Genomic DNA, 22539 nt, shown 5'->3' on the forward strand with positions numbered 1-22539 from the left:
TAGTATCATCTTTGGTTACTGTACACTTTCCATCCTGGAAATGTATTGCATATCCTTTCTTATCTAAAGCAGAAACACTTAGCATATTGCAACTCAATTCAGGAACAAATAAAACATGATCTGCTACATTTTCTATGGTTTCATTAGGTAGCGTGCACTTTAGAGCAACAGTTCCAGATCCATTAATATTCATATATTGACCATTGGCAGTCTGAATTCTTCCTTTAGTATCTTTGTTTATTTCATCAAATAATGCTTCATTATAACAACTGTGATTTGTACATCCACTATCTAAAATCCAATGCTTGATTTTTGCTTATAATTATTTGCCACAAGACCTTTATGCAGTAAGAGGTGTTGCTTTCTTTGGATTCCTCTCCTTGAGTTTCCTGCTTATGCTTGGGCAAAGCATGCTGCCATTGTTTTCTTTGTTTGAAATTTGGAGAGTTCCCATTGGTTGGGGAACTCTTGGGTGAGTCACAGTCCCTAGCCAAGTGACCACGCCTCCCACATGAAAAACAGCATTGTGATTGGTTCTTTGGGGGGGCTTTTCCCTTCCCTTTTCCCTTCCTGCTAGCCATGTAATTTGAGCCACTCTCGTTTGAATCTCTTTGGATAACACGTTCCTCTCTTAACTTTGCAAGAGCTTCTTCAACTGAATCTCATGGTTGTGGTTTAAAAGAGAAATAAATGGTTTAAATTTCTTTCCCAGTGTGCCCATAAGAAAACCCAACTTCTGTTGGTCATTAAATTCAAGTCCAGTTAATTTTAACTTGCTGAATTTACTTATCATGGAAGTTATATGCCTTTCACAGTCTTTCTTTGTTTCTAGTCTTAGCTTCATTATTTCGTGAATCAACATTGTCTGAGATCTAAAACTTGTAAAGCCAAATGCTGTCTGGAGTTTGTCTAGCATTTCTTTGGCTGATTTACGCTGTGTTACATAGATCAGTTGATCATCCTTGGTTTGCTGATACAACTCAGAAAAACAGCAGCCAAAAAGGTCTCTTTAAAACTAGTGCCTGGTAACAGGGCAAAGGGGGGGGAACAAATACTCAAAATAAAACCCGAAAAATCTGGTTTAATTCTCAACTTATTTCTGGGCTAACATAACCTGTTTGGTATTTTAAAAATATGTGTGAAATAGGAATAGTTTCGTGGCCCTATTTCTTAGCAGAGATATAAATGCAAGCAGCGGGATGAGAATCAACCGGTCCACCATTTCCCTCAGACACAAATAATTACAGACACAATCTTCTTAAGTAAAAGATAAAGAATGTTTACTCATGACCTTTCATATGTTCAGAAAACCTAGGCTTTAGCTTAGATGGAAAGATTAGAAGTCTCATTAGTCTTTGGTAATGGTTATCTTGGAGAGGAGCATGTGCATGCTTCACTCTCCTCAGGCTGGTCCCAAGTATCCTGGTCCCAAGCTGTATAGGGCTTTGTACACCAAAACTAGAACCTTGAACTTGGCCCGGTAGCAAATGGCAGCCAGTGCAATTCTTTCAGTAGTGGGGTGACATGTTGACGATACCCTGCCCCAGTGAGCAGTCTCACTGCCACGTTTTGCACCAGCTGCAGCTTCCAGACCAACCTGAAGGGCAGCCCTACATAGAGCCCATTACAGTAATCCAGACTGGAGATTACCAGTGCATGGACAAGGGTGGTCAGGCTATCCCAGTCCAAAAACAGTTGCAGCTGTCTTACCAGCCAAAGCTAGTAAAAGGCACTCCTAGCCACTGAGGTCACCTTGGCCTCTAGCGACAAAGATGGATCCAGGAGCACCTCTAGACTACGGATCTGCTCTTTCAGAGGGCGTACAACCCATCCAAAGCAAGCAACTGACCAATTATCTGAACTCGGGAACTACCAACCCACAGCGTATCCGTCTTGCTAGGATTCAGACTCAGTTTATCGGCCCTCATCCAGCCCACCACTCTGTCCAGAGAGCAATACAGGGCTTGCATGGCCTCTCCCAATTCAGATGTTACAGAGAAATAGAGCTTGGTATCATCAGCATACTGCTGACACCTCACCCCAAATCTCCTGATGACTGCTCCCAAGGGCTTTATATAGATGTTAAATAGCATGGGGGACAGGATGGTACCCTGAGGCAGTCCACAGCACAACTGCCAGGGGGCCAAAAGACAATCACCCAATGCTATTCTCTGAAAATGACCTTGGAGATAGGATAGGAACCACTGTAAAACAGTGCCTCCAATCTCACTAAGTCAGCTTAGAAGGATACCATGGTCAATGGTATCAAAATCCGCTGAGAGATCCAGTAAGAGTAACAGGGTCGCACTCCCCCGTCTTCCCGATAAAGGTAATCCATCAGGGCGACCAAGGCTGTTTCAGTTACATAACCAGGCGTGAACCCAGATTGGAACAATCTGTTTCATCCAAGAGTACTTGCAATTGCTGCACCACAACTCTCTTAATCACCTTCCCTAAGAAGAGGGTATTTGCGACCAGTCAGTAATTGTCGCAAACCAATGGGTTCATGGTGGGCTTTTCCAGGAGCGGTTGGATCACCGCCTCTTTCAGGGTGGCTGTAACCACTCCCTCCCTCAACGATGCATTGACCACAGCCTGCATCCACTCGGTCAACCTCCCTTGGCAAGCTTTAATAAGCCAAGAAGGTCAAGGGTCGAGAGAACATGTTGCTGGCTGCATCATCGTAAGTACCTATCGTCTATGTCATCAGGTCGCATCAACTGAAACCATTCCAAAGAAGTTGTAGCAGATGTTGCACTGGACACCTCACTGGGGACCACGGTAGATATGGGTGGGGCATCAAGATTGCTATGGAGGCGAGCAAATTTACCCTCCAAGTGCCTTGCAAACAATTCACAGTGGGCCTCCGAAGGGTCTCAAACTCCATTTCCTGGAGTTCATGTCAACAGACCCCTGACAGTATGGTAAAGCTTCACTGGATGACTACCTGAGGATGTGATGGTGGCAGAGAAGTGGGCCTTCTTCGTAGCCCTCACTGCCACACAGTAGGCATGGTTATGATGTTTTACTTGTGCCCCATCAGCCTCACAGCACGTCTTTCGCCATGTGCTCTGGCCATCATCCAGCCTGTTTCATTGCCCTTAGCTTGCTGGTGTACCAAGGTCCATACTGGGCTTCACAATGCTGGAGAGGGTGCTCGGGACAACCTTGTCAAGAGCCCAACATGCCTTGTTGTTCCACAGCTTGACAAGGGCTTCAACAGGGCCACCTGCTCTCTCTACTGGGAACTCCCCCAGGGCATTCAGGAATCCAGTGGATTCCATTAATCTGTCCACCACCCCTGCAGGGGAGGATCGGAGCCATAAATCTAAACTTCACCAGGAAGTTGTCTGACCATGACAATGGGGTGTCATCCACCCCCCATCTCCTGACGACCCCTTTCTCCACCTAGAGCAAAAACCAAGTTGAGGGTGTGCCCTGCCCTATGTGTCGGGCCGGTGACAACTTGAGACAGCCCCATGGTCGTCATGGAGGCCATGAAGTCTTGAGCCAGAACACTAGAGGCACCCTCAGCATGGACATTGAAATCACCCAGGACTATCGTTCTGGGCTCCTCCAATACCACAGCTGAGATGTCCTCTGCCAGGTCAGTCAGAGAAGGTGCTGGGCAGCAGGGTGGATGGTACACCAACAGCAAGCCTAGTTTACTGTCTCCTTGGCCTGACACAAGGTGCAGGCCCTCACAGCTAGCTCCAAGACAGAGTGATTTCCTGGTGACTGAGATGGAAATTCTGTAGACGACAGCAACTCCTCCCCCTTCCCCAATCCCTGCAGCCTGTGCTGGTGTTGCACCGAGTATCTGCTGGGTCAGATCAACTGCTCCAAGCTCACCCACCCAGGTCTCAGTAATGCACACCAAATCGGCACCTTCATCTATTATCAAATCATGGATGAGTATAGTCTTATTGTGTACTTATTGTTTATGAAAAATAGCTTTTCAAAATATACTGTATAGCACACAGTCCAGGACTACTTCTTTAATAATTTGATCTAACCCAAAACAGCCCTCCAGCCTGTGCTTCTAATGTGGTTTTTATTCATTTGACAATGACATCAGTATCTTTCCATTCTTCTTTTGGTGGTGTTTTTAATAAAATAGTGTATGAGTCGACTGTCGGTGCCAATAAAGAATACTGATTCTCATAAGTAATGTTTCATTAGGCCAAATGAGATGTTGTGAATAAACATGTACAAAAGGACATGATGACATCTTACGCGCAAACAGTGCAAGCTACACGTCTCTGCTGCAAATTAATGTGCCTAGGTGTGTTGGCACGGCTGTTTCGATGTAGAGAGTGTGTATTGTACAAGCTAGAAAGAATGGCAAATCTGGCAGATTAAATGTCAAACATTCAGGCTGACATTTATAGTGACTTTTAGCATGTTAAGAGATTTCTATTATGTAGTCAAGAATTAGTTATTTTTGCTGTAGTGTTTCAAACAAAGCGTTTACAGTCAAATGCACCAAGCTGACAGGTTATTTATTATATTTGTGGTATTCTCAAGGCTTATTTTTTTGTTATGTTTATAAACACTGTAACCGGGAATATTACATCTCAAAGGAGCTAGTCAGATTCAGGAACAGGGGAAATGTTTTTTCTTACATTTCCGATAGAGGTTTTTTGTTTTTATTTTTTTAAATTAGAAATCAGTGTGTCACCAATGGCTTTGCAAAATGATTTAGTAATGCATGGCCCATAGGTAATCACTGATGGGCGAAGGTTGTGAGCCTTAATCTTGCAGGTCAACTAACTGGTGGCTCTGAGAGGGAAGAACACCCTTTTTAATGTTACTTATATGTAACAATGTACTTATTAAATTGTAAGCTATCTTACATTCTGACCTATTCCAATGATGCATTTTGGAGGTTTTGCTGCTCTGCAAACTTACTATGACCCAGTTACATGGGATAGGTCATTTAGGAGTTCTCCTGACTACTTGGGACCTGCTCACAGATGAGCCGCTTCCACGCCACTGAGAAAACATTTAAAGGGCACTCTCTGTGACCTTATAACTTTATGCTTGATCATATCAAATTGTGTGTTATAAAAAAAAAGTGCACCAGAAAGGTCCATGCATGCCCTTAAAGCTGAGGCTTATGAAAAGATATTGGTAAGAACAGGAGATGTTGTAAAGCATTTCCTTTCTTGAATCCATGAGGAGGCAAACCTGGTCACCACCACTCCTTCCAGAGCCAGCACATGCCAATTCATAACCATGGATGAGAACAAGAACTAGATCAAATCTTATTTATTATTTATTTATTTATTTAATTCGTATCCCGCCCTTCCTCCCAGCAGGAGCCCAGGGCAACAAACAAAGCACTAAAACACTTTAAAACATCATAAAAACAGATCTTAAAATACATTAACAAAACAGCATTAAAAACATTTTTTAAAAAACTTTAAAAAGGGGTTAAAAACATTATTAAAAACATATTAAACAATTCTGACACAGATGCAGACTGGGATAGGTCTCAACTTAAAAGGCTTGTTGAAAGAGGAAAGTCTTCAAAAGGTGCCGAAAAGATAGCAGAGATGGCGCCTGCCTAATATTCAAAGGGAGGGAATTCCGCAGGGTAAGTGCTGCCTCACTAAAGGTCCATTTCCTATATTGTGCAAAACAAACCTCCTGATAAGATGGTATCTGCAGGAGGCCCTCACCTGCAGAGTGCAGTGATCGACTGGGCATATAAGGGGTAAGACGGTCTTTCAGATATCCTGGTCCCGAGCTGTATAGGGCTTTGTACGCCAAAACTAGAACCTTGAACTTGGCCCGGTAGCAAATGGGCAGCCAGTGCAATTCTTTCAGCAGCATGGTGACATGTTGGCGATACCCTGCTCCAGTGAGCAGTCTCGCCACCGTATTTTGCACCAGCTGCAGCTTCTGGACCAACCTCAAGGGCAGCCCACATAGAGCGCATTACAGTAATCCAGCCTAGAGGTTACCAGTGTGTGGACAACAGTGGTCAGGCTATCCCGGTCCAGAATCAGCCACAGCTGTCTCACCAGCCGAAGCTGTTAAAAGGCACTCCTAGCCACTGAGGTCACCTGTGCCTCTAGCAACAAAGATAGATCCAGGAGCACCCCCAGGCTACGGACCTGCTCTTTCAGAGGGAGTACAACCCCATCCAAAGCAGGCAACTGACCAATTATCCGAACTCGGGAACCACCAACCCATAGTGCCTCCGTCTTGCTAGGATTCAGACTCAGTTTATTGGCCCTCATCCAGCCCACCACCAAGTCCAGGCAGCGGTCCAGGGCTTGCATGGCCTCTCCCGATTCAGATTTTACCGAGAAATAGAGCTGGGTATCAGCATACTGCTGACACCTCACCCCAAATCTCCTGATGACTGCTCCCAGGGGCTTCATATAGATGTTAAACAGCATGGGGGACAAGATGGTACCATGCGGCACCCCACAGCACAGCTGCCAGGGGGCCGAAAGACAGTCACCCAATGCTATTATCTGAGAATGACCCTGGATATAGGATCGGAACCACTGTAAAACAGTGCCTCCAATACCCATCTCACCAAGTCGGCCCAGAAGGATACCATGGTCAATGATATCAAAAGCCTTTGAGAGATCAAATGAGAACAACAGGGTCACACTCCCCCTGTCCTTCTTCCGATAAATGTCATCCATCAGGGTGACCAAGGCCGATTCAGTCCCATAACCAAGCCTGAACCCAGGCCTGAACCCAAATCTTATGGGTTCCTTTGTGAGGGGTGAGATATAAATGTAATGATTAGATAAGTAGTGAAGAAAGCATCAATCCATGTTCTGCCAGTTTATGTATTATTTAGAAGCAGAGTTAATAAGGAACATGAATTAATCGTGCCTCTTTCCTCAGTGGCATCAGGTACTGGATTTGGAAGAGAGGTGGAGAATCTGTGATCCTCCAGATGCAGTTGGACTGCAACTTCAATCGGCTCCAGCCAGCATAGCCGGTGATCAGGGATCATGAGAGCTGTACTCCCAATACATCTGGAGGGGCAACGTTTTCCCACCCACCCCTGCGCTAGGATCAGGGAAAGAAGTTGAAATGGTTTCTTTTTTTTTTAAATGGTTTTAAATGGTTTCTTTCTTTTTTACCTGCTTTGAGTCAGCTGCAGGTGCCATATAGGAGTCTGACTGTAAGCACTCCTGGTTGCTGTGCTGTGACTTTTCAGCATTAACAGCTTATATAAGGCCTGCTTTAACATTCAATCTTTTTCAAATTATAAATGAATGATTTAAGGGAAGTGGGATCATGATGGGGGGGCCCACTCCTGACCTCTACACAGGTTTAGTTAAAATTTGGAACAGTGCCTAACCATGCACAATTGTACCTCTCTGTGAAATCACGAATCCTGCTTTCTCAGAGTTCCCAGTCACATGGGTAGAGCCCAAGAACAAGCTTTCTTCCGACCTTCACATTCCAGCTGTCAAAATCCCACTTCTTTCCACCAGTGTGCATTGTTTATGTTATAAGGGTTCTACAGAATTGTAAAGGCCTCCTCTAACATTGTTTTAAATTTTTTCTAACAAGTTTTATGGAAAGTTCTTTCCTCCTCATATGTCCTATCCATATATTTTTGATATAGCTTTATTATTGAGAAAACCTAGCCCAGTTCCAATTTTTAAACTCTAGTGATATGTTAAAGCATCGTGCAAACCATTGAAGTAGCCATTGGGAAACAGATTGTTCATTCCTGCCACGTTGACAATACTGTGTATGATTTGTGACATAGTTCTGTATTCCACTGCGGTGTTTTTAGACATAATGATGCATAGTGAAAACTTAACCATCTAAACTAACTTCCAGTTAAATACCTTCTAATTCAAACAGATTTTTTTTAAAAAAACTACATGAATACTGCTTTGGTATTCTTGTGACTCTGCATACATGCTTTATTATGTCTGTACTGTTGCTATTAAGTTATACAGAACTACTTGGTGCCAGAACAATGCCAAGTTAATGTGGATAATACTTACTCCTTGACAGAGGCGTCCCAAGGGGGCGCGGGGGCGGCGGCCCGCCCTGGGTGTAGTCAATAAGGGGGTGCAATAAGGGGGTGCAAGATGGAGTAGGGTCACCAGGTGTCTGATTTTCAGTGGGAGTTTCTGGTTTTGGGGGGTCCCCTCTGGGTCTCCAGCTAACGTACCTTAATCTCTGGACTCTCTGCTTCAATTAAAAAAAAAAGAAAGTTTCTAGGTGGTCTGGTTCCTGAGATATACACCAAAACGTCAGCTGCCCCCCGCGACTGTTTAATCTGTTTATTAACGGATCTGTATAGCAGCTATTAGCAGAGCTTGGAAAATTTACTTTTTAAAACTACAGCTCCCATCAGCCCCAGCCAGCATGGCCACTGGATTGGGCTGATGGGAGTTGTAGTTCAAAAAAAATAACTTTCCCAAGCTGGGGCTCTAACCCCGCCCTTTCAGGATTGTAGCCAATAAGGGAAGCCAGGGTTGTGATTTGTTGACCCAGGTAGTGCTTGGGCTTCATTGCAACGTCAGAAAATGGTGGTTTTCAGATCTTCCATTTCAGTAATAAGTAAGAATATGGCTTAAAGTTTTTTTCTCTCTCTTGTGTGCCCCAGGCTGACCCTGGGCTGTTGGAGAGGGCAGTGCTTTGAAAACCTTGGCAATATGAAAGTATTTAATCCAATACTTCCTTTTAATGCTAATCCCATGTACCTGGAGTAAACCCCATTGAATTCATTAGGACTTACTTTTGAGTAGACATGGTTAGGATTGTGCTGTAAATTAATGGGACTTCTGAGTAAACATAACAAAGAATTGTGTTTGTGTTGTTAATCTTTCCCTCTCTCTCCAATCCAATTTTTAAGCAATTAGGCAGGGTTTATCTAGGTATCACATTTTTTATTATGTAGGAAACTAATACTGATCTTTTAAAAAAATGTTCTGCAATGACCAACTGGTTTGACAATAAACTATTATATGGGGTGTATTTTTACAAGTGTGTGTGTGTATGGAGTCTTTCCAACAATCCTGTGAGGTAGGGTTGGTGACTGGAAACCAAGACAGCTCACAATAAGAAATAAATCCCTTTAAAATCCAATAACCATAAAACAAGTATAAACAGTTGCAAAACAGCTTAAAGTGGCATGATTCTGAATTTTGGGTTGGGTGAATGAAGTTTATTTATTTATTTTGCCAGGGCGGCAAACAAAAGCACTAAAACACTTTAAAAATCATAAAAACAGACTTTAAAATATATTAAAACAAAACTTATTTAAAAACATTTTTAAAAGCTGTGACTCCAAAAATTATTTATGTATTTTATTTACAACAGTTATATACTGCTTTATTGTGAAAAAATCACAAAGTGGTTTACAGAAAGAATTAAAACAATAAAATTATTGGCAAAAGCAAAGACATGTGTTGAAAAACATTCAAATTAATAAAACCAACAATGAGTTAAAAACAGATTTAAAAACACAATAGCTTTTACATGCGTGGATAGGCTTGCCTAAAGAAAAATGATTTTAGCAGGTGCTGAAAAGGAGCGTTTGCCTAATGTCAATAGGCAAGGAGTTCCAAAGCATAGGTGTTGCCACTTCGTTGTTGTTGTTATGTGCCTTCAAGTCAATTTTGACTTATGGCGACCCTATGAATCAGTGACCTCCAATAGCATCTGTAATGAACCACCCTGTTCAGATCTTGTAAGTTCAGGTCTGTGGCTTCCTTTATGGAATCAATCCATCTCTTTTTTGGTCTTCCTCTTTTTCTACTCTCTTCTGTTTTTCTGTATTGTCTTTTCTAATGAATCATGTCTTCTCATTATGTGTCCAAAGTATGATATGTGTCCAAAGTCAGAGGAAGGCAATGGTAAACCACCTCTGAATACCTCTTACCACAAAAACCTTATGAACAGAGTATCCAAAATCCTGCCACTTTACAGGACTGATTTCTTACAAAAGCAGAACAAGTACTATGTGGCACCCATAACATGGAAAGCACAGCTTGAACTTGGCCTGGTAGCAAATCAGCAACCAATGCAGATTTCAGAGCAGAGGTATTATGTGCTGATAGGATCTCACTCATGTCAGCAGTCATGCCCCAGCATTCTGCATTAACTGAGTGGCTGCCACGCCAGGATTTTTTTAGTTTTTGTTTTCGGTTATGAATCCTGACTGGTTGTGGGATGCTAAGTTGTCTGCCTTACTCATAGGAATCTTGTTGTAGTTGGTATGGAAAGCATCACTGTCTTTTGTTTTTCATTTTCTGTTTGCATTTCATTTACCTTTAACCTCACTCCCTTACATCCATAGAAGCAACAGCAGTGGTTGAATGTGCTCAGCTCAACCCCCTAAAACCCACTGATGATGCACCTTGTCGGTTGCATGGCAGTTTGTTTCTTGCTCAATAGTGGTAAAAGAGAATTCACATATTTGAAAGTGTGGCTGCAGTTGTTGTTCCCAAGCTGCTGCCTGTTTTCTCTCTGTCAATTATTACTCACTGGAATTGGGTTGGCTGTCAAAGTTAGTTTATAGCAGCCCACAGGGTAGACAGAAAGGGTAGAGAATCTTCTTACTCTCACTCATTTCTCAGACCTCTTTCTGAAGTGAAGGATCACATCTGTAAAGAAGTTTGGAGCAGCCACATTAAAAGATAAAGGCAGGGCATTCCAGGCAGGGGGTTGCCAACCCTGCTTGGATATGGATCTCTTTGCAAAGGATCCCTAGTCAAGCTTTACCAACAGCACAATCCAAACTGCTCAGAAGTAAGTCCTGAGTTGTATGGGGCTTAGTCCCTTAGTGCGTGAGTTTAGAATTGCAGCCTTCAGGGTCATCCATCTTTATTCCCGAATGCTCCCATCTACCATCTCCAAAACACTAGGCTCCTTTCTTCCTACAGTGGCCTTCCGGTGACTGGCCTAGCCTGAAGGCACTTAAACCCTTCTTGCCAAAAGCAAGTAGGCTAGATAAAATGTTCCCTACCCAGGCTTCATCTTTTAGCTAAGATTCCAGCTTAATTTCCAATCAGATATTTTTTTAATTGTATGCTCCAAGCAACTGTGATTGATGCTTAATGTATCATGCTTAATGACATCACTCGGGCCTGCCCCTAAAAACTCAGTTTTGGGGATGCTTCTGACCTGGCAACCCTAAGATGGAGTGTTCATTATGAAGCTGGACATGCAGCTATGGAGGCCGAGCTGGGTGGTGGTGGCCTGAGCCAATCTGTGTGCATCGTGACAGGCACCTTGTGGGGCTTGGGCCGGAGCCTGGCATGCCTGCTGGCCCCGTGGCTGGCGCCCGGCTCGGCCCTGCTGTTGGTGGATTGCTCGGCCGGTGCCCTGGGCGAGCTGGAGGGCGAGCTGCACGCCGCCTGCCCAGCACTGCACATGTAGGGCCTGCCTGCCAGCCAACCTGGCCTCAGACGAGGGGCTGCAGTGCATGCTCCAGGCCGGGCGGGCTCTCTGTGGCAGGGCTGGCCAGCTCCAGCGGCTTCTTCTCATCAGCAACGCTGGTGAGCGCCCTCCCATTTGAAAGAGGCGCCTCTGAGGCTGAGCGAGTGCAGAGTGCTTTCACTCTTCATGGTTTGCCAATCTCCCCCCCCCTGCAAGTTCCCTTGCCCTGCTGTAAGTAACCCTCTGCGGGGCACCTTCTGCTTCCCCAGCCCCTGTTGAAGTTTTAGATTGGAAGCTCCTGGGGGCAGAGACCTCTCTTCTTGTACTCTTTAAAGCACTAGGCACAGTGATGCCATCATATAAGCAAATAAAGTACCCCCCCCCGCACATGGTTTAAGTGGGATGGGAGCTTGTTAAATAAATTCCAAGACAGTTTTGAGGTCGGTGGCAGGAATTGCAATGAGGTTGTTACTGTGGGAATCTGGGATCAAGACAAGTCCCTGGAAGACCCATCATTTCAGGCTGTGGATCCATTTTAGAACCACTATCTGAATATGTTGATTATTTTTTAAAACCATTTATACCAACAATAGGATCATATATCAAGGATTCAGGAGATATCAATGATTTGGAACATCATTCTTTTTTGGTTACTATGGATGTCATAGCACTTTATACCAACATCCCTCAAAATGAGGCACTGCACATTATTGAAACCACCCTGAATAATAGAGAAGATCCCTTCCAGCCACCGACAAATTTTATTTGTAACCTAGCAGAAATAGCTCTGACAAAATTTTTTTTCAGTTTTCAATCAAATTTATATTGGCAGATATCTGGGACAGCCATGGGATGCAAATTTGCCCCGGAATTAGCTAACCTTTATATGGAACAATTTGAAAATATGTATATCCTAACATCTAAAAATTTATTTTGCAAATATATTTCGGCTTATAAAAGATACTTGGACGATATTTTTTTAATCTGGAAAGATGATGAAGCAGATTTAAAAAAGTTTCATTTGTATATTAATTCCCAACATCCATCTATAAAATTTGAAATTAATTACAGTGAATCCTATATACATTTCTTGGTATCTCACTCAAAAAAGAGAATAACATACTTATAACTTCTGTTTTCACAAAACCTACGGATGCCAATTCATACCTTTTATATGACAGCTTTCATCCTAAATTTATCAAGAGTAACTTACCTTATTCCCTTATGATCAGAATTCGAAGGAACTGTAGTAATTTAAAGGATTTTGATGATCAGGCCAATTCTCTCATACAGCAACTACAAAAGAGGGGTTATCCTAAAAAGCTACTGAAAAAGGCCAAATATAGAGCAAAAATCCGGGACAGAAAAGAGTTATTACCAACCAAAATCAACTATAGACATAATAAAGAAAATATAGAGGAAAAGGATAACAGATTACTTATACCATTAACCTATGATGGCTTTAATGGGAAGATACAGAACATCATCTTAAAACATTGGTACCTCTTGGATAACATACCTAAATGTAAGGAAAAACCCAGATTTGTTTTCAAACGTGCACCAAACTTAAAGGATATTCTGGTTCATTCCAATGCTCAGGTGATACCTAAGATCATCACCTCCTCTCTTGTATCCAATCCACCAGTAGGCAATTTTCCTTGTGGCCACTGTAGTGTATGTAATAATAACAACAAGAATACACATTTTTCTAATAAGCTTAAAAATAGAACATTCTATGTTAAAGATTTTTTTAACTGCAATACTCAAGGAGTCATTTATGGTATCACATGTCCATGTAACCTTTCCTATGTTGGTATGACTACTAGGAAAATCAGGATTAGGATATGTGAACATAAAAGCTGTATCAGAAATATGAGACGCAGTGCCCCTTTAGTCAATCATTTCATTGACCAGGGCCATACTGAATCAGAATTAAAATTTTGGATAATAGAAAAAGGTAAAGGAAGAGGCAAAATTCTGAATAATTTTTTGTTAAAGAGGGAGTTATTTTGGATCCACACTTTAAAAACCTTAAGTCCCCTTGGTCTTAATGAAGAAATTAGTTGGCTACCCATTTTATAAAAAATTTATACATATCTATATATTTTTATGTCAAAAAGCAACATATTCTTCTGACTTAGTTGCTAAGTAGCAATATATTTGTTGAGTGCAACATATCCAGCACTTTTTTGGTTCTTTTCAATTAGTTTAGTTTGCAGTATCACTCAGTGTTATATGCCTTTAAGAATACATAACACAGATGTTTTGAAGTTCACTAATTTACAAAAGCCTCACAGCTTTTGGGTCCTAATTTTGTACTAAAAGAGCATTGGGTCAGTTAACTTTTTCATGAAGACTAGTACCAAGCTACAGTGTTTAAAGAAGTGAATGTCATGTGAGTTTTTTGTTAAAAAATATTTTTCTTCTTATGTATCTTTATTGTTTGATAATTTTGCATTCTTGCCTCTGTTCATTTTTGATATGTGTATATATTTTACAGATTTCTTTGGATATCGTATTATATTCAATTTTTGTTGAAGTCATATTAGCAATTCCTTTGGTTATCGCATTATATTCAATTTCTGTTGAAAGTCATATCAGTAGTATGTATATTTTATATTATATTTACATCTTTCAAAAAACATTTCATATTTGTATAAAAAAGATATAAAAATATATTGTATTTGTTTAACTTCAGGCCATTGAAAAAGACATCTGTCGAAACGCGTCTGGCTGGACTTTTTTTAACAAAAAACATATTTCTCTTTTCTTCATAAAAGAAACGGACCATCTGAACAAAATTTGTACACATCAGATACATTCTTCATGATGTATATTGTTTCAGTTACATACTTTTGAAGATCATAGTATCATGTCTGTCATTGTTTGACTTTTGTATGTTACACCTTTTATATTCCTTTCTATTGCATATTTTTTATGTGTTTTATTAAATTTATACTGAGTATTCTCATAACTATATCAACCTTAATTTTTTAGTCCTACCTACCACTAGTTACTGTGGGAATGCCAGTAGAGAGGAGTCAAATGTTTCCACTTTTAAACATGTCTGTTTGTAGTTCATGGGCCTTGGTAAGTGCCTGTTCTAAGCGGTATATAGTAGCGGTGAGGGCAGCAAAAAAGAGATATTTTGCTGCCACAATTAAGGCATCTCTCTCCCGCCCAGCGGAGCTCTTTAAAATTGTACGAGGGCTTTTACATTCTGGCCCTTGGGATATTATAGATTCATCTGTAGCCCGCTGTGATGAGTTCACGAGGCACTTCCAGGATAAGATTGCATGCATTCGCCGGGACTTAGACTCCAATATTATGGCAGTGGGATCTAATGAATTATCCAGATCACGGTCTTGTCCTTATTTATTGGATGAGTTTCAGTCTGTGCAGCTTGAGGATGTTGACAAGATCCTTGGACTGGTGCGGGCGACCACATCTGTGCTGGACCCTTGCCCCTCTTGGCTGGTGAAAGCTGGCAGGACCGGAAACGCCGGCTGGGCCAAGGAGATAATAAACGCCTCTTTGAGAGAGGGAGTGGTCCCTGACTGCCTAAAAGAGGCGGTAGTGAGACCGCTCCTGAAGAAACCCTCTTTGGACCCAGATAACCTGAACAACTATAGACCTGTGGCGAATGTTCCGTTCTTGGGCAAGGTGCTGGAACGGGTGGTTGCCGGCCAGCTCCAGGGGCTCTTGGATGACACTGATTATCTTGATCCATTTCAATCCGGTTTTAGGCCCGGTTTTGGCACTGAAACAGCCTTGGTCGCCCTGTATGATGACCTTTGTCAGGAGAGGGACAGGGGGAGTGTGACTGTTGATTCTCCTTGGTCTCTCAGCTGCTTTTGATACCATCGACCATGGTATCCTTCTGGGAAGACTCATGGAGTTGGGAGTTGGGGGTACTGCTTGGCCGTGGCTCCGCTCCTACTTGGTGGGTCGCCACCAGAAGGTAGTGCTTAGGGAACATTGCTCGATACCCTGGACCCTCCATTGTGGAATCCCGCAGGGATCGGTACTGTCTCCCATGCTTTTTAACATCTACATGAAGCCACTGGGTGTGGTCATCAGGAGTCTTGGGGTGCGTTGTCATCAGTACGCTGATGACACGCAGCTCTATTTCTCCTTTTCATCTTCTTCAGGTGAGGCTGTTAACGTGCTAAACCGTTGCCTGACCGCAATAATGGACTGGATGGGAGCTAACAGACTGAAGCTCAATCCAGACAAGACTGAGACACTGTTGGTGAGTGCCTTCTCTGCCCAGATGGTGGATGTTCATCCTGTTCTTGATGGGGTTACACTCCCCTTGAAGGAACAGGTTCGTAGCTTGGGAGTTCTTTTTGATCCTTCCTTGTCTCTTGAGGCCCAGGTGGCCTCAGTGGCACGGAATGCTTTTTACCATCTTCGATTGGTAGCCCAGCTACGTCCCTATCTGGACAGTGACGACCTCGCCTCAGTTGTTCATGCTCTGGTAACTTCTATATTGGACTACTGCAATGCGCTCTACGTTGGGCTGCCCTTGAAGACTGTTCGGAAACTACAGCTAGTCCAGAATGCAGTGGCCAGATTGCTGACGTGGACCAGAAGGTCCGCTCATATAACACCTGTTCTGGCCCGTCTGCACTGGCTTCCTATTTGTTTCCGGGCTAGATTCAAAGTGCTGGTTTTGACCTATAAAGCCCTACACGGCATGGGACCTCAATACCTGGTGGAACGCCTCTCCCAATATGAACCTACACGTACACTGCGCTCAACATCTAAGGCCCTCCTCCGAGTGCCATCCCATCGAGAAGCTCGGAGGGTGGTGACTAGAACTAGGGCCTTTTCAGTAGTGGCCCCTGAACTGTGGAACAGTCCTCCTGATGAGGTGCGCCTGGCGCCAACGCTACTATCTTTTCGGCGCCAGGTGAAAACCTTTTTATACTCCCAGGCATTTTAAAGTGTATTTTAACAGTATTTCACTATTATCTTGTATTTTGGACGTTGTTTGGTTCTTTTATAGTTTGTTTGTTTTTGATTCTTGATTTATTGTATTTATTGTACTTATACACTGTGTTTGTTTTGTCTTTTATGTACACCGCCCAGAGAGCCTTCGGGCTTAGGGCGGTATATAAATAAAATAAATAAATAAATAAATGGGGAAAAAATCTAGCGCAGGGGTTCCCAAACCTTTCCCCCCAAGGACCACTTCAAAATTGCAGAGGGTCTTGGTGGGAGGGGACTATTAAGAGGAGGGGGGTGTTTAAAAATGATCCTCCCCGGGTGTCAAATACGCTAGGTACGGCACTGCTCCTAGATATATCATGAAATAAATCTTGTTTTAAAAATCATTCAGTGAAACAGTACTCCATACTAACTTCTAAAAAAACTGTCAAGGTGATTAATATTACGTGTGCAGTGCAAATAGATAGCAAAATCCTGATTGCGCGTGGACTTCCCAGCTGTTTTCACTGAGACACCAGTGATATCTAATAACTGAAAATCTCACAATGGATTATGAGAATTTAAACCTGGAAAACAGCTTGAAGTGAGGCACTGCATAACTGGGCATAAGGACTAGAATTTTGGTAAGGAAACACAAGACAATCAAGAACACATAGAGACATCACAATGTGTGTGCGTGCGTGCGTGAGTGAGTGAGTAACTAATCCTTTATGGAAAATTATGCAACTATTTACAATGTTACATTATAAGGACTTAAAACTTGTAACAGCAATAGTGTCCCCAGTTGAAGTCAAGCTGGTCATTGGCCAAATTTTCTTAAAAACAATGGGACTTAAATTAGTCACAACTACAGTAGGGCCCCACTTTCCAGCGCTTTGCTTCTTGGTGCTTTGCTAATATGGCAGTTTTGAATTGTATCCATGTTCCATATGTTTGGTGCTTGTTTTGTTTTTGCGGCGGAAATTTGCCAGAATACAGAGAGACGCTGAGTGCACAAATTGATGGTGCCCGACGCCCTTCTTGGACTCAGCTCCTGAGTGTGTCGTCAGAGCTTGGAAACGTTCCTTTTTTAAAGTACAGTTGGGCTGATGGGAGTTGTAGTTCAAAAAAGGAATGTTTCCAAGTGCTGACGACGCACTCAGCAGCTGAGTCCGAGAAGGGCGTCGGGTGCCATTTTATTGTAGAGGGAGGTGGCTGAGGGCGAGCGAGCGAGCAGGCAGGGGGGAGGGCAAGTGGGCAAGGGGTGATGAGCGAGGGAGGCAGCAGAGGGCGAGCGAGCGAGCAGGCAGGGGGGAGGGCGAGGGGGGCACAAGTGAGGGATGTGGTGGAGGGCGAGCAAGCAAGCAAGCAGGCAGGGGGGAGGGTGAGCGGGTGAGGGGGAGGACGAGCCAGGGAGCTGACAGAGGGCGAGCAAGCAGATGCAGGCGGGCAGGCAGCTCCCTCCCTGCGATCCATGGCAGGAAACCTGCCACGAAGGGGAGCACTTCTCCCCCACCATAATGAGGGCGAGCAAGTAGGGAGAGAGGGCGATGCTATCAGCTGGAGCGTAGGGAGCTGGATCGTGGGGGCTGAGGTTACCCGTGCTACAGCTGATCGCGCCACAGGCTCCCACCAAAAAATCACAGAAAAGTGGAACATCGATCAGCTGTAGTGCAGGGAGCTTCAGGAGCCAAGCACTGTCAGCTGGAGCTCCCCGCGCTACAGCTGATCAATGTTCCACTTTTCGGCGGTTTTCGCTTTTCAGCGGGAGTCTGGTCCCTAACCTGCCGTATGAATGGGGCCCTACTGTATCTGGGTTTCCATAGGACTTAAAGGGAGGGACTGTAGCTCAGTGGTGGGTACATGCTTTGCATACAGAAGGTACCGTCATAAAGGGACCTCAAGTAGCTATTTGCCTCAGGGCTGGTGCAACACATTGTGCTGCCTGAAGTTGTCCCAGAATCCTCTCTTGTAACCTGCACCCGCTGCAGGTGACTTCTGCTACCTCCTACCTCTCTCTGTCGACCTGCCAGTTGCTTGTACCAGGGACATCTTCTCTCTTTAGTGCCACACTGTAAGAAAGGGCTCCTTCCTCGAAGTGAGGCATTGTGGGTGAGGTGGCTCCAGACATCACCTGTGCCAGCACCACTTTTCTGTACTGATGGCAAATCCTGTTTAAATTTTAAATATAATGTTAAATTTTAAATGATTTGCCACCGCACGGCAAAGTAGAAGTGGCATAGGCAATCTCAAGAGCAACCTCACCCACAATGATCCACTCTGTGTTTTCCTCAAGGTAGCAGCACTCCATGGCTAATGTCTGCCCACTCCCCTGTCCACCCTCTGCAGAGCAGCCTTAGCTAAACAGGTAGAGAGCCAGCCAGGCAGCCAGTGCATCCATGGTGTAACAGCAATGGTAGATAGCCAATGTGGTCAATGAATGGGGGGAGGCTGTATCCAAAACTTCAGCTCCACTTGTGCACCACAGACCTCCATGCACTCAATGGAACATCCTTTTCTTCTCCTGTGCACCCTGGGACCCTCCAGACCAGATTTGAGGAGAAACTGGGAAGAGAAAGAGAAATGGAAGTCCCGTTGTGCAAGCAGAACTTCACTTGTACAGGGTTGGGTCCAACCCTTTGTCACTAGTAGCACTAGGAAAGACTTCTGCCTAAGACCTTGAAGAGTTGCTATCAGTAGGAGCAAATAATATTAGGCTAAATGGCCTGACTTGGTATAAGCCATCTTCCTATGTTTTTATCGAGACTTCATCATGACAGTAATAATAGCTGCATATAATAAAGGCTCCTGCTGGGAGGAAGGGCGGGATATAAATCAATTAATACAATAAATAAATAATAAATAATAAGGAGCTAATGTTGAGGAGGCTAAATCGGCTTCCATGAGGAGCAGGGCCTTCTGTGCTGCAGCCCCAGGTTCAACGTTATTGGACTCCCAAGGGAAGTTACCAGCTGACTTTCTGCCAATAGGTAAAAAGACCTATTGATCCCTGTTGGCCTTTGAAAGCTTAAGCTCACTGTTAAATTCCATGTTTCATGGCCATTTTTCTGTACTTTTTGGCATTTGGGGATGTGTTTTTAATGAAATGTTTGTCTTACTGTTCTGTACATTACATTTGTAAAACTGCTGTGATACATATTATTAACAGCATATGCATAATGTTCCATAAATAAAGAACAAAAAATAATTACTCACACTCTGAATAATGTAGATAAAGGAGGACTAAGGTTTTTAAGGTTTGGGGGGCAATGTTTGCTATCCCTTGTAAAGCTCCATCTTTGACCACCTGTTCCTATACACAAAACCTTTCTCACTCCAGCAAGGTTTCCTTTCACCGCACCATCAGGTCCTTCCCTATGGGTTGTGCAAGGCCAGATTAGTAGACATTACAGCCCTCCTTGAGTTGTTCCCTCTCTTATTGCCCCTTTGTTATCCTTTGTCCACTCTACTATGTATAATCTCTAAGTATTGGTAAATGTGAGCATACTCACCATCCCCTGTGTCATCACTTCTGGAATTGTGCTGTGGCAAAGGAAACAGAACTTCCCACCAAAACATTACCTATGCAGATGCATAATGGCCAATGTCCTTTGACAGATGGTAACCATAGGGCAGCTGGCAGTTATGATAACCATCATCACTTATTAAGTATACTATACCCATCCCTCTAGCAGGTGCCACACAAAAATAAAAGCCTCTCAAACTAATAAGGCAAACACACACAAAAAATGGGAATTTGATGGAAAGAGGGGCAATACTCCACCAGCTCTTGGTAATCTGATATTTAATGAAATGGAGATTCAAAAATTCAAATTGCAGCTCATAGCCTGAGCCTGTTTTCTCTGTTTTCTTGAGGAATTAGGTGGGATGGGGGGACAGCCTATTAGAAGAGGCTTTTGGGGGGTTGGTTCCAACTGTATGGGTCATTATCCAAACAACAAAATAGAGTTGTTTAGAAATGCAACTTTCCATGAAGTTTTTTTTTTTAAACCAAAGTACGAGGGAAATGGATCACAGCAAACGTAGAGATGACTACTAGTTGGGAAAACATGAAAAGAAGTGCTAGCAAGGTAAAGGGCCTAGAAAGATCCAGGCAAAACCAGAAAAAGAAACAGAAGCTGGTGATGCAGAGACTGACGGGATCTCCAGCAAGAACTTAGTAACAAAGGTAAAGACAAGAGGAGACTGTGTCTTGGGCAACAATTCATAGTAGCCTTTCTCTAGCACAAAGTATGAGCTATGGAAATAAGAAAGGGGGGCAATATAAAAGGTCCTCTCAGCACTGGCCAATCTGTAAAGAATATTCCTTGGACTTGAGAAAGGCCGGAGGGTGTGTTCCAATCCGAAACGTCTAGTCAATCCAGTACAAGAGATTGTGTTCTCCTCCTATCATGGAGGATGGTGGTCAATGACATAACCCTCTGTTTTCCCTAAGATACTTGTACCTCAAGGATGCCTCTGTCAGAGACTATAATTTTTGCATTAGGTTAGATTGTCTGGGCTGTCTTCCACTTCTTTTTCTTTACTGTGGTTACATCCTGTTTTAAAGCCAAAAACAATCAGTCTAGGGTAAATTGTGTCAAGCTCAGGGTGGCTTTACCCAAATCTAGACCTGGAAGTTATGTTTTCCAGCTGAGTGCCTGAGACCCAGGCTGAATTGTAGAAAGTAGAAGGTACAACTCTGTTGACCAGGTAAAGTAAGAAGCCTGGTCAACAGACCTGTACTATTTGCTTGCTACACTTCCACCACTCAGCCACTGGCCTCCGGTACTCTGAGCTGGAAAACAAAGCCACAAAGCCCGTAGAAATTGCCTGCCCCTTGCTTTCTTTTTTGTCTGGGCTGCCACATTGAGGATTTTAGTAGAGCTGTCATGGACCCTTTCCATGCAATTTCCTGCATTTATTTTCAGATGGCAAAAGACTCTAAGATGGTAGAGCCACCACTATGCAGAAACATTCAAGTGGTTTCCATATTGCAGTTATAACATAAGAGGTGGCCCTTTTCATTACACCTAGGGAGGTTCAAAAATTTTCTTTTGTTGGCGATAGTTCTTTATAAAAGAGTTTGAGGACTTTTGCTTTGCTGTACCTGTTTTCTGTTCATTTTCCACAGGCACAAAATTTACAAAGCCCTATAAGATATTTGTCAATGTTGAATATCTTTTGACATGTTTTGAATTTTTTTTAAAAATGAAATAAAATGGGTTTTGTTTCTTTTCTCTAAAAAATAAATATTCAAAAGTTGCAAGCTGACATTAGTAATCAATACCATTTTATAGGAAGTGTAATTTTGTTTATATTTTAACTATAGGATTATGCCAGAACACAAACTAGCCCGTATTGAGAAGATGCACAATGCTACAGGATATGGAGATGGTTATCTGCCTTGCCAAGAAACAAATTGTGGAATAAGCATCAGTGCCTCTGACCTTGCACCTGGACATAGCGAAATACAGTCTCAACTTCATTCCCTGTTGCCACAGAGTCTTCACAACCAATTACCAACACTAGGAGATTTGGACAAGCTTACATCTTCAAAAAGCACACCTTTTTGTCAAGGGAAAGATAGCCAACATATAACTTTTAACCTTTGCAATGTCTCAGATAGATTGGACCTCCAGAAGAAACCTTTGCACATTGTTTGGCCCCACAGGTGGTAAGTTTTAAATGAAATTTAAATACTATCTTCAGAATAGTTGTTGATGGAACATCTATTTAGTTCCAATACTATTTTGCTCTGGATGTTATGTCTTGGTAAAAGTCATGTTCTTATTGATAACAAAAGCACTCAACTGTGGTAGTTACCTGGGCATTTAAATGCTAAAATTCACAGCAGTCACTCAAAGTCCAGAGGGGGAGGGGAATGGATTGTGTGGGTGGAAAAGAAGAGGTATAGCTATGACACTGAAATCATATATAAAATGCTGAGAACTCTGTTTCAAAGTATTTCAGTCCACTAATGATGTTTATTATGCAGTGTTACTTAAATTATCTTAATTATCCTAACGTGACTGACTAGGTGTTAAAATTCAGGACCATACTGTGGTGCTTTATGTCATACTTTTTTTTTGCATACCTGTCCAGATTTTTAAAACATATGCACATATGTAAGGCTATGTAGATTGATGGATAGAATGGAATATGCCTACAAGAAAACTGCTGCTTTTCAAGCTGTTGACACAAATACCTGATCACAAAATCTCC

General features: G+C 42.9%; 1 protein-coding gene across 11 annotated transcripts in view; it reads left to right on the forward strand.

Moving 5' to 3' along the window:
- Window positions 1-22539, forward strand: part of GTDC1 (glycosyltransferase like domain containing 1) — a 357779-nt gene that overhangs the window by 272479 nt on the left and 62761 nt on the right. For all 11 annotated transcript variants that reach the window (XM_061608859.1, XM_061608857.1, XM_061608866.1 and 8 more), the window contains one exon: window positions 21647-21991. In XM_061608859.1, coding sequence (XP_061464843.1) covers window positions 21647-21991 — 345 coding nt within the window. The remainder of the gene's footprint in view (window positions 1-21646; window positions 21992-22539) is intronic.

The sequence above is a fragment of the Rhineura floridana genome, chromosome 2 (genome assembly GCF_030035675.1).
Source record: "Rhineura floridana isolate rRhiFlo1 chromosome 2, rRhiFlo1.hap2, whole genome shotgun sequence".
Classification (NCBI taxonomy): Eukaryota; Metazoa; Chordata; class Lepidosauria; order Squamata; family Rhineuridae; genus Rhineura; species Rhineura floridana.